General features: G+C 42.0%; 1 protein-coding gene across 1 annotated transcript in view; it reads right to left on the minus strand.

Moving 5' to 3' along the window:
* ehmt2 (euchromatic histone-lysine N-methyltransferase 2) overlaps positions 1 to 12714 on the minus strand; it is a 475985-nt gene that overhangs the window by 395456 nt on the left and 67815 nt on the right. The window contains exons 18-19 of the mRNA XM_059971113.1: positions 6209 to 6391; positions 4155 to 4237 (exon numbers count right to left, since the gene is read on the minus strand). Coding sequence (XP_059827096.1) covers positions 4155 to 4237; positions 6209 to 6391 — 266 coding nt within the window. The remainder of the gene's footprint in view (positions 1 to 4154; positions 4238 to 6208; positions 6392 to 12714) is intronic.

Here is a 12714-nt window from a genome sequence, read left to right on the forward strand (position 1 = left end):
CGTACTTCTGTAAATTTACCTAGGTACACTCAGAATCAGCTTTAACATCACTGACATATGTCGTGAAACTAGTTGGTCTGCGGCAGCAGTACATTTACCTGAGTATGTTCAGAATGTCAAGTGCTGTAGGTGATCACAGCAAATGAAACTAGTTAAATATTTATTGTCATCTGAGATTCCACCCTACGCCCCCCCCGGCCATTCTTCTAAACTCAGTGAGTACAGGCCCAGAGCCATCAAAACACACCTCATACATTAACCTTATAATTCTTGTGAACCTTCTCTGGAGCCGATCCAATATCAGCGCATCACTTCAGCTCAGCGCTCACAACAGCTCAGTGCAGTCTGATCAAAGCCTCAGCATCGCATCGTTGCTCTTATATTATAATTCTCTTGAAATGAATGATAACATTACAACCATAGAACACTACGGCACAGTACAGGCCCTTCAGCCCTCCACGTTGTGCCGACCCATATAATCCTTAAAAGAAAGTACTAAACCCACACTACCCAATAACCCTCCATTTTTCTTTCTTCCATGTGCCTGTCCAAGAGGCTCTTAAATACCCCCAATGTTGTAGCCTCCACCACCATCCCTGGCAAGCCATTCCAGGCACTCACAACCCTCTGTGTAAAAAACTTACCCCCGATGTCTCCCTAAGCTTTCCTCCCTTAATTTTGTACATATGCCCTCTGGTGTTTGCTATTGGTGCCCTGGGAAACAGGCACTGACTATCCACCGTATCTATGCCTCTCATAATCTTGTAGACCTCTATCAAGTCCCCTCTCATTCTTCTACACTCCAAAGAGAAAAGTCCCAGCTCTGCTAAACTTGCTTCATATGACTTGTTCTCCTGGTAAATCTCCTCTGCACCCTCTCCATAGCTTCCACATCCTTCCTATAATGAGGTGACCAGAATTGAACACGATACTCTAAGTGCGGTCTCACCAGAGATTTGTAGAGTTGCAACATGACCTCTCTACTCTTGAACTCAATCCCCCTGTTAATGAAGCCTAGCAACCCATAGGCTTTCTTAACTACCCTATCAACCTGCGCAGCGACCTTGAGGGATGTATGGATTTGAACCCCAAGGTCCCTTTCTTCATCCACACTCTTAAGTAGCTGACCGTTAATCCTGTACTCAGTCTTCTGGTTTGTCATTTCAAAATGCATCACCTCACACTTGTCCGGATTGAACTCCATCTGCCATTTTTCTGCCCAACTCTGCAGCCTGTCTATATCCTCTTGTAACCATCAACAACCTACAGCTCCATCCACAACTCCTCTAATCTTCATGTCATCTGCAAACTTACTCACCCATTCTACTGCCTCTGCATCCAGGTCGTTTATAAAAATCACAAATAGCAGGGGTCCCAGGACAGATCCCTGCGGCACTCCACTAGTCACCGACCTCCAGGCAGAATACTTTCCTTCCACAACTACCCTCTGCTTTCTTCCTTTAAACCAATTTTTTATCCAAACAGCCAAGGTTCCACTTATCCCATGCCTCATGACTTTCTGGATGAGTCTCTCATGAGGTACCTTGTCAAATGCTTTGCTAAAGTCCACGTAGACCACATCCAATGCCCTACCCTCATCAATTTCTTTTGTTACCTCTTCAAAAAACTCAATCAGGATCGTGAGGCACGATCTTCCCTTCACAAAGCCATGTTGACTATCCATGAGTAGACTGTACTTCTCCAAATGCTCGTAGATCCTATCCTTACGAATTCTTTCCAGTAGTTTGCATACCACCGACATAAGACTCACCAGTCTATAGTTCCCAGGTTTCTCCCTATTACCTTTTTTAAACAAGGGAACTACATTTTCTATTCTCTAATCCTCCGGCACTTCCCTGCAGCCAAAGACGATTCAAAGATCATAGCTAATGCTCCTGCGATCTCTTCTCTCAATTCCCACAACAACCTGGGGTATATCATATCCGGCCCTGAGGATTTATCAATCTTACTGTTTTTAAGAAGATCCAGCACTACTTCTTCCTTAATCTCCACATTGTCCAGCACACAGGCCTGCTCTACTTAGACCTCATCCTGATCAAGATCCTTTTCACTTATGAATACTATAGCAAAGTATTCATTTAGGACCTCCCCAACGTCCTCCGCTTCCAGGCACATGTTGCCCTCTTTATCCTTTAGTGGTCCCACCTTTGTTCTCATCATCCTCCTATTCTTCACATACGCATAGAATGCCTTGGGGTTCTCCTTAACCCTACATGCCAAGGCCTTCTCATGCCCCCTTCGAGCTCTCCTAAGTCCTTTCTTTCGCACCTTCCTGGCTACCCTATATGTCTCATATCCTATCCTGAACCCAGCTCGTGGTCCCTAAACTTCTCCCACATTACTTCTGTGCTTTCCCCTTTGAACATCTGTTTCCAATTTACTCTCGCTAGTTCCTGCCTCATCCCTTCAAAGTTAGCCCTTCCCCAGTTAAGCATTTAACCATTTCGTCTGATTTTATCCCTTTCCGTACCTATGCTGAAGCTAAGGGAGTTGTGGTCACTCTCACCAAAATGCACACCCCACCAAGAGGTCTGTCACCTGACCAGGATCATTACCCAGAACTAGATCCAGTATAGCCTCTCCTCTCGTCGGCCGTTCCACATACTGTGTCAGGAATCCTTCTTAAACACACCTGACAAATTCAGCCACACCTATCCCCTTGCACTCAGGAGGTGCCAGTCAATATGAGGGAAATTGAAATGACCCATAACTACTACCCTGTATTTCCTGCACCATTCTAAAATCTGCCTGCTTATCTGCTCCTTGGTGTCCCGAGGGCTATTTGGGGGTCTATAGACTACTCCCAGCACAGTGATTGATTCCTTCCTATTTCTGACTTCCACCCAGACGGACTCCGTGGACACTCCCTCTGCAGCGTCCTCCCTTTCTATAGCCATGGTACTATCCCTGACCAGCAATGCCACTCCCCCCTTTTTCTACCTCCCACCCTATTCCTTTTAAATCACCTGAACCCCAGGACCTGCATCATCTAATCCTGCCCTTCCTCCAACCAAGTTTCAGTAACGGCCACAACATCGTAGTTCCACGTACTAGTCCATGCTATAAATTCATCCTCCTTGTTCCTAATACTTCTAGCATTGAAATAGACAACATTTCAACCCCTTTAACTGGCTACAATTATGTTCTGTCCCCTGCCTGTCCCTCCTCATCAACTCAGAACTCTTAGCATTATGCCCTTGTCCTTCTACCTTAATCCCTGCACTCACATTCTGATTCCCACCCCGCTGCCAAACTAGTTTAAACCCTCCCCAACAGCTCTATCAAACCTGCCCGCCAGGATATTGGTCCCCCTGGGATTCAAGTGCAACCCGTCCTTTTTGTACAGGTCACACATGCCCCAAAAGAGGTCCCAATGATCCAGAAATCTGAATCCCTGCCCGCTGCTGCAATCTCTCAGCCACACATTTATCCTCCACCTCATTCTATTACTATTCTCACTGTCGCGTGGCATAGGCAATAATTCTGAGATTACTACCTTTGAGGTCCTGCTTTTCAACTTCCTTCCTAACTCCCTGTAGTCTTCTTTCAGGACCTCTTCCCTTTTCCTACCTATGTCATTGGTAGCAATATGTACCACGACCTCTGGCTGTTCTCCCTCCCACCGCAGGGTATCTTGGACACAATCAGAAACATCCTGGACCCTGTCACCTGGTGAGGCAAACTATCATCCGAGTTTCTTTCCTGCGTCCATAGAATTGCCTGTCTGAACCCCTGACTACAGAGTCCCCTATCACTACTGCCTTCCTCTCCCTTTCCCTACCCTTCTGAGCTACAGGGCCAGACTCTGTGCCAGAGGCACGACCACTGTCACTTCCCCCATGTAGGCTGTCCCCCTGTAAAAAACATTGTATTTGCCTTCCTCACCACCAATTCAGCCTGCAAGTTAATCTTCAGGAAATCCTACACAAGGACTCCGAAGTCCCTTTGCACCTCTGATTTCTGAATATTCTCCCCATTTAGAAAATAGTTGAAGAACTGCTGAAGACCAGTTATGTTGAAGTATTAAGCAAGTGACTTTCTCTGTTGCTGTGTGAAAGAAGATAATTATATTTCCCACTTACCCACCACCCCACCACAGTTCTCCACTGACTGCGAGCAAACAAGACACTCACTCAACATCAGCAGCACCTTCTGCAGCTCGCCTTGCTTGGCCGACAGGTATAACTGGCGAGGGTGAAATCGCAGCTTCTTACGCCTGGGGGTAGGAGGGGAAGGAGAGAGGGAGCATGAAGAGGTTAAACAATGAGAGTAAATCATACAAATAGCAATGCCAGAATACAGAGAAAACCATCAGCAATGGCTCCTGGGGGACTAGATCGGTTTGTGGTCATTACATCACCATTAGCACAACACTATTACACATAAGTGCGTTCTGGAGTTCAGAGTTCAATTCTCACACTGTCTGTAAGGAGTTTGTACATTCTCCTCGTGACTGCATGGGTATCCTCCGGGTGCTCCGGTTTTCTCCCACAGTCCAGAGACCGTGTCATTGTAAACTGTCCAGTGTTAAATAGTCAGCTTGCTGGGCAGCGCGACTCGTTGGGCAGGGTGGGCCTGTCCCGCATTGCATCTCTAAATAAATAAATCTACTGCCTACCCCCCACCTCCATCGACCGTCCTGAACAGAAATGAGGAAGGAAGGGCTGAGTGACTTAATTCTGCTCCTATGTCCCATGGTCTTATGGTAATATTTTGTTTTATGTGCCGTGTATATATAGATATATATATATATATATATATATATATATATATATCATAGGTGCACCCTGGTCCCGAGGATCATTGTTTAGTTTGGTTGTATACGTGTATAGTCAGATGGCAATAAACTTCAACTTAAATTTTGTCCTGAAAACCTCTCACCTTACACTCGAGTCTGAACCTTTAGAACCATTCTTACTCCTTCCATAAGAGCTCAGCTAATTTATTTTCCCACTCATCCTGCCTTTGACACCATCACACCGATCAATCTCAATATACCCAATGACTTGGCTTCCATAGCCACCTGTGGCAATGAATTCCGCAGATCCACCACCCTTTAATGTAAGAAATTCCTCATCGCTGTTCTGTCCTGGTCCAACCACCTTGATGTCAAAGCCACGCAAGTTCATCAATGCCTCTACCTCCTCAAGAGGCTAAAAAATAGGGCATGTCCCCGTTTTATTCATGCACCATGTCTTGGTAAGGCAATTGCTCTGTATGCGACCAAAGGAAACGGCAGAGTTGCAGGTACAGCCCAGCACGTAACAGAAACCAGCTTCCTCTCCATGGACTTTCCTCTGCCTCGGTAAAGCAGCCAACGTAATCAAAGACCCCACCCACTCCAGACATTCTCTCTTCTCCCCTTCTCATCAGGTATATATACAAAAGCCTAAAAGCACGTACCATCAGTCTCAAGGACAGCGTCCAGCCCACTGTTATGAGACTCTTGAATGGCCCTTTGGAACAATAAAATGGATTCTTAACCTTGCAATTTACCTCGTTAAGATCTTGCACCTTTATCATTGACCTGTACCGCACTTCTTCAGTAGTTTTTACACATGGTTATTGTTTTACCTTGTTCTACTTCAAGTAATGATGTGAACTTTGCAAACAGTGTGCAGGACAAACTTTTCACAGCATCTTGCTGTGTGAGCATAATAAACCAATACCGTCAAGGTGTCCAGAGAGGGGTAGCAGCTCTGGTGAAGGGGCTTGACGCAGCCGTTCTTGGGCAACTCACTTACCTTTGGCCCCCACCGGACACTCAGTTCTTACCTGTGGCTCCAAGTAGCTGCTTGCATGTGACAGCAGCCACACCCCTTCGGTACACCACCTCAAAAGGCGGGCGAAACCAGGTGAGGGTAACTAGAGGGCCTCATATCCTGGTCAATTAGGCACATGCCAGCCCCAGTATGTGAAATCAGCTCTAGCGGACTGGGTGGATGAGATCTTCTGGGAGATCCAGTGACCAGAAAGGTGGTTCAGCAATGCTTCATGAAGAGTGATTGGCATGGTAAGGCACAGAGAAAGCCATGGCCATCCACGGCAACCACTGGACCCAGACTTCCAGAGCTCAGAGTGGAATGGCTCTCCACTTTAAAAACTCTCCCTCACAGCTTTGCTGTCATCATTGGCTATGATGGGCAACCACCTCCAACACCGTCACTCCGAGATCTCGCCCACTCACCTTTCCGACTGCTGCAAGGCCAGTCCTTTCTCCAGCGCTTCGCGGCCAGGTCCAGGAGGGAGTCCAACGGCCGACAACACTTTGCCGGAGGACAGGGTGATGGATGGTCCTGAGCTATCGATGCTGTCCACTGGGGGCTCCAGGCTCGACCTCTTTGCCTCTCCATTCCCACTCATCCTGGCGCTTTGGCAGCAGAAAGGAAAGAGAAAGACAGGCTGACTCTGTAGTGAATCTCTGGAATTCATTGCCACAAACAGGTGTCATTGGGTATACTTAAAGTGGAGGCTGATAAGTTCTTGATTAATCAGCTATGACAGAGTGGTGGAGAAGTCTCAACGGGCCAAATAGCCTAGTTCTGCTCCTATGTCTTATGGTCTAAGTCCAGACTTCGAGGCAGTGATTAACCTCTGGGCTCGGAGTGAAGGAGCAGAGAGCACTCAGAGTGTTGGAGGACTTTACAGAGACAGGGAAGGGACAAACCTGCAGAGGGATGTGGAGTGTCAGCATCATAGGAACATAGAAAACCTACAGCACCATACAGGCCCTTCGGCCCACAAAGTTGTGCCGAGCATGTCCCTACTTTAGAAATTACTAGGGTTGCCCATAGTTCTCTATTTTTCAAAGCCTATCCAAAACCTATCCAAGAGTCTCTTAAAAGACCCTATCGTATCCGCCTCCACCACTGTTACTGGCAGCCCATTCCACGCACTGCATAAAAAACTTACGCCGGTAAGATGGCGATTTTTTAGTCGCTCCAAACTTTTGCTCCGTTATACTTCCTATCTTTGCACTATATGTCTCCCTTTTTAAACCTTAGTTAGTTGTTTTATTAGTTCTCTTTTACCTGCCTGCGAACACATCTATCTCATAATGGCTACCAAAGGTACTAAAATTGGGAAAAAAGAAACTTCCACGGCTCAGTCGTGTCACTATCTTGGAACAACATCAACAAGATACTTTAATGGATATTAAAACTGAATTTAGAACTTCTTTCAACCAGCTGGATTCCAAATTGGATCAGATTAATGCCAGAGTGGATGACCATGCTGAACATTTATCTCGCATTGAACTAACTTCTGAAGATTTAAAACGCCGTGTTCAACATCTCGAAACTTTCTGCTCCAACCTAGCGGAGAAGAACAGTAAACTTACTTCCAAAATGGTGGATCTTGAAAATCGGAGCAGACATTGCAATCTACGAATTCTTGGTTTGCCGGAGGCCACCGAAAAGGGCTCTTCCATTGAATTTTTCTCCTTTTCTCTGTGAGATTTTCGGGAAAGAATTTCTTCCGACCCCACCTGAGCTTGAAAGGGCTCACAGGATTTATGTTCCTCGTGCAACTTTGGGTTCCCGTCCATGGCCAGTTATTTTATGCTTTCATCGATACCAGGTGAAAAACCGTTTGATTATGGAGGCACGCCGCAATGGTACTTTTGCTTTTCAAAATACGGTCATTCGTTTTGTGGAAGATTATGCCCCCCCCCCCAGGTTCTGAAGATGCGTGCTGAGTTTAAAGGTGTAATGAAAGTGCTTTTTGATCGTGGATTCAGACCTTCTCTTCGAAATCCAGCTGAACTTCGAATTACGCTTACTACTGGAGACTATAAGTGGTTTAAATCAGTGAAGGAGGCTGAGTTGTTTGTTGGAAGTCTCCCAGCCACCTTGTCTTCTTCAGAACCGGTCTGACCATCTAAAATGGTTGATAAGTACTTTTCGAAGTAAAGTTCTTTTTTCCGAACTCAGTCTTTAGTTGGACAACTCAGACATTAACTATTGAAATCCTAAGGGCTCTAGTTAATTTCTCCCTGGACTCGGTGCGTTTTTCCTTAATAGATGATTTCCCTGTGGACTTTTAGATTTTACTCGTGTAATTTATTTTACTTCTGTATAACTTAATCTTTAGAGAACTACAATTGATCTTAATTTGTTTTGGAGGCTTTTATTGAAGTTTTTTATTGAAGGCCTCCCTGTTGATTGATTTATAGTATAAGATTTGCTCTTTTTTTTTCTGTAAACGGCTGATAAGTACTTTCCTTAATTTATCATTTCCCTCTTTCCCCCCCCCTTAAAAATTTTATTTTCTTTCAATCTTTCATAATTTCTCGCGGGTAGGTTAGCTTTAGTTTTCTTTACTGATTTTTTTTGTATTAAGTTTTATGCCTTTTCTGTTGAAGTTGTTCCTATTTGTAATTCTGCTCTCTAGTGCATAAATTAGCTATTATTTGCTATATTATATATACGGAACTTCTGTTAACGATACGGAACTGGAAGTCATTTTCGGGTTAATTTTTTTTGTAGAGCTAGCTGCTTTTCTGGGTAGCCGTCTAGTTTTGGGTCGCGAGGGTGGGGTGGATTCTCCAGTTCCAACACTATTCACTGTTTTTTTTGTTTTCCCTTGTTATTCAGGACATGTCTCTGTTCTGATTCTACTGATTTATGTTTACATTTTTGCTCCCAGACTGTTATTGTACTGTTTGATTTTTTTATATGCCTGCCACCTTCTATGCACTAACAATTGATAACGGTTAATACACTTAAATTTGTGAGCTGGAATGTAAAGGGATTGAATCATCCTGTTAAAAGAAGGAAGGTCTTCTCGCATACTAAACAACGCAAAGCTGACATTGTTTTCCTTCAAGAAACTCATATTTGTAGTTTTGATAATTCTCGGCTTTTGTCAAAGTGGGTGGGTCAGCATTTTCATTCATCCTTTGCCGCCAAAGCTGGGTGGGGGGGGGGTCTCCATCCTTATTAACTCAAATATTCCTTTTGAACTCCATAATAAGATATCTGATACAAATGGCCATTTTATTATTGTTTCTGGTAAATCATGTAATACTAAAGTTGTACTAGCAAACCTGTATGCTCCCAATTTTGATGATGTTAATTTTTTTGAACGTTTTTTCTCCTCACTACCAAATTTAAACATATTCTCTTATACTGGGTGGCGATTTTAATTGGTGATTAGATCCTAATTTGGATCGATCGTCTGTTACTAGATCACCTACTAAATCTGCTTTAGCTATTCACTCTTTTCTTTCTAATTATGGTATCTCAGATATATGGCGTTTCCTTCATCCTACCGAGAGAGATTATTCTTTTTTTTCACATGTTCACCATACCTTTACTAGAATTGACTATTTGTTACTTGATAATCAACTTATTCCATTTGTCTATTCTTGTGATTATCAGAGTATACTGATTTCTGATCATGCCCCAATTACTTTGTCTTTAAACTTTCCTGGTCTCCCTCAGAGGAATAAACACTGGCGTTTTAACTCGACTTTACTATCGGATGATGATTTTCTAAAATTTATTAAGGATCAGATAACTTTTTATTTTAACACCAATACATCATCTGAAATGTCATCCCAGATTGTCTGGGATGCCACAAAAGCATATTTGAGGGGTCAAATAATCTCATATACAGCAAATCCTAATAGAAAGTTCTGTATAGATCGATTAGACCTAATTAATCAGATCAAATTAGATCAATTGTATGCTCAAACTAAGAATCCTGAAATATACAAGAAGCGTGTAGAACTTCAAACTAAATTTAATCTTCTGTCTACTCAACCTGTTGAACGCCAACTTCTTGAAAGTAAGAGTCATTTTTATATTCATAGTGATAAATCTGGTAAATTTCTAGTTAATTAGCTGAGGTGTTCTAAAGCTATTACAAATACAACATATTACAAAGATCCGGAAGGAAAATGGGGATTTTACATCAGATCACTTAGAGATCAATGACGTATTTAAAAATTTTTACTCTCAGCTTTATTCCTCTGAATCTCTGAATGAGAATATTTCTGTTGATCTTTTCTTAAATAATCTGAATATTCCTTCCCTTTCATCTGATTTTAAAGCCAAACTTAATGAGCCTATATCATCAGAAGAAATATCTTTTGCAATTTCTGCATTGTCTTCAGGAAAATCTCCTGGACCTGATGGGTTCCCCGTAGAATTTTATAAATCAATTTCTTCACTTCTTTCTCCTTAGTTACTCTCAGTACTATCTGACTCATTTAATTATGGTAAATTGCCAACCTCTTTTAATGAGGCATCTATTATTCTTTTATTAAAAAAGGGTAAAGACCCAACAGAATGTTCCTCGTACAGGCCGATTTCTTTGCTTAATGTTGATGTTAAAATCTTGGCCAAAGTTTTGGCTCATAGATTAGAAACTGTAATTCCCTCTATTATTTCTGATGATCAAACTGGTTTTATTAAAAACCATCTTCCTTTTTTTAATATTCGGCATTTATTTAACATTTTATATTCACCTTCAACTGGGATTCCTGAATGCGTTATTTCCCTCAATGTGGAGAAAGCATTTGATTGTATATTTTGATCATTTGAACTACCTCTTCGCAGTTTTAGAAAAATTTGACTTTGGTCAAAGTTTTATCACTTGGATCAAATTGCTGTATCTGTGTCCCACTGCCTCTGTTTTGACTAATTTTCAGCAATCCCAATTATTTAACCTCAAACATGGCACCCATCAAGGATGCCCTTTAAGTCCCTTTCTCTTTGATTTGGCTATAGAACCTTTGGCGATAGCATTCCGAAGCTATCCTGAACTGGAGGGGGGTTGTTGAGCATAAAGTTTCTCTTTATGCTGATGACTTATTACTTTTTCTTTCAAATCCGTCCACATCCTTACCTCCAATGTTTTCACTTCTTGATCAGTTTAGCCAGTTTTCTGGCTATAAACTTAATTTACATGAGAGTGAACTTTTCCCAATTAATAAAGAAGCACAAGAATTAGCATTTCATGACCTCCCTTTTAAAGCAGTTCATAATCAATTTACTTATCTTGGGATTACAGTTACAAGGAAGTTTAAAGATCTTTTCCGTGAAAAATTTGCCAATCTTTTATATACTACAAAACAGAATCTATCACAATGGTCACCTCTATCTATGTCCTTGGTAGGTCATATTAATGTTGTTAAAATTTATGTTCTCCCTAAATTTTTATATTTATTTCAATCAATCCCAATTTTTATTCCTAAAACCTCTTTTGATTCCTTAGACTCTATTATTTTGTCATATCTGTGGAAGAATAAGCATTCTAGAATTAATAAAGTTTATCTTCAAAAATCTAAAAAAGAGGGTGGCATGGCCTTACCTAACTTTTGTTTATATTATTGGGCAGCTAACATACGTTGTACTACCTTTTGGTCTTTTTTTCATAGCCAACCTGAGTGCCCTAATTGGGTGGCAATGGAGTTGAGTTCCACTAAAGATTTATCTATTTCTGCACTTCTTGGCTCTGTACTCCCTAGTAGTTTGTCCTGATTAATTGTTAATCCTCTTAGACACACTTTGCGAATATGGGCTCAGTTTAGGAAATTTTATGGTTTTTCCCTTTCTAGTCCTATCTTACATAATCACCTTTTTTTACCTACTATGTATGATTCAACATTCTATGATTGGTATAGGAAGGGCATTAGACAATTTGAAGATCTTTTTATCGATAATCGCTTCGCATCTTTTCCACAGCTCTCTGCTAAGTTCAATCTGCCTAATGCCCATCTTTTTAGATATCTCCAAATTAGACACTTTATTAATCCTTTAATTCCTAACTTCCCTGAAATGCCTGAGAAAAATGTTATGGATTTATTTCTTTCTATTAATCCACTGGGTAAAGGTTTAATATCATTTATTCGTGATAAATCAGCATTCTTACGGCATGCCCCTGTGGATAAAATTAGAATGGCTTGGGAGCATGATTTAAATATCTCTTTATCAGATGAGATTTGGGTCTCGATTCTCAAATCAGTAAAATCAACCTCTCTTTGTGCTCGCCATTGCCTTTTACAGTTTAAGATTGTTCATAGAGCCCATATGTCCAAATTTAAATTATCTCGATTTTACCCTAATATTAGTCCTCTTTCTGATAAATGCAAAAGGGGCGAGGCTTCTCTTATTCATATGTATTGGTCCTGTCCTGGCTTAGAGAAATTTTGGAAAGACGTTTTTATAACTTTATCCTGTATTCTGAATCACCACTTAGAACCTAACCCAAAAACTGCTCTATTTGGTTTTTTGGGTGAGACAGATATACGTTTGAGTTCGACTAAGTGTCGAATATTATCTTTTGCTTCTCTCCTGGCTAGACGTTTAATCCTCCTTAGATGGAGAGATGTTGCCCCACCCACACATGCTCAATGGCTTAATGATATTATAGACAATAGACAATAGGTGCAGAAGTAGACCATTTGGCCCTTCGAGCCTGCACCGCCATTTTGAGATCATGGCTGATCAACTACTATCAATACCCAGTCCCTGCCTTGTCCCCATATCCCCTGGTTCCCCTATCCATAAGATACCTATCTAGCTCCTTCTTGAAAGCATCCAGATAATTGGCCTCCACTACCTTCCGAGGCAGTGCATTCCGGACCCCCATAACTCCCCGGGAGAAGAGGTTTTTCCTTAACTCTGTCCTAAATGACCTACCCCTTATTCTCAAACCATGTCCTCTGGTACTGGACTCTCCCAGCAT

Source organism: Hypanus sabinus, chromosome 5, assembly GCF_030144855.1.
Source record: "Hypanus sabinus isolate sHypSab1 chromosome 5, sHypSab1.hap1, whole genome shotgun sequence".
Taxonomy (NCBI): Eukaryota; Metazoa; Chordata; class Chondrichthyes; order Myliobatiformes; family Dasyatidae; genus Hypanus; species Hypanus sabinus.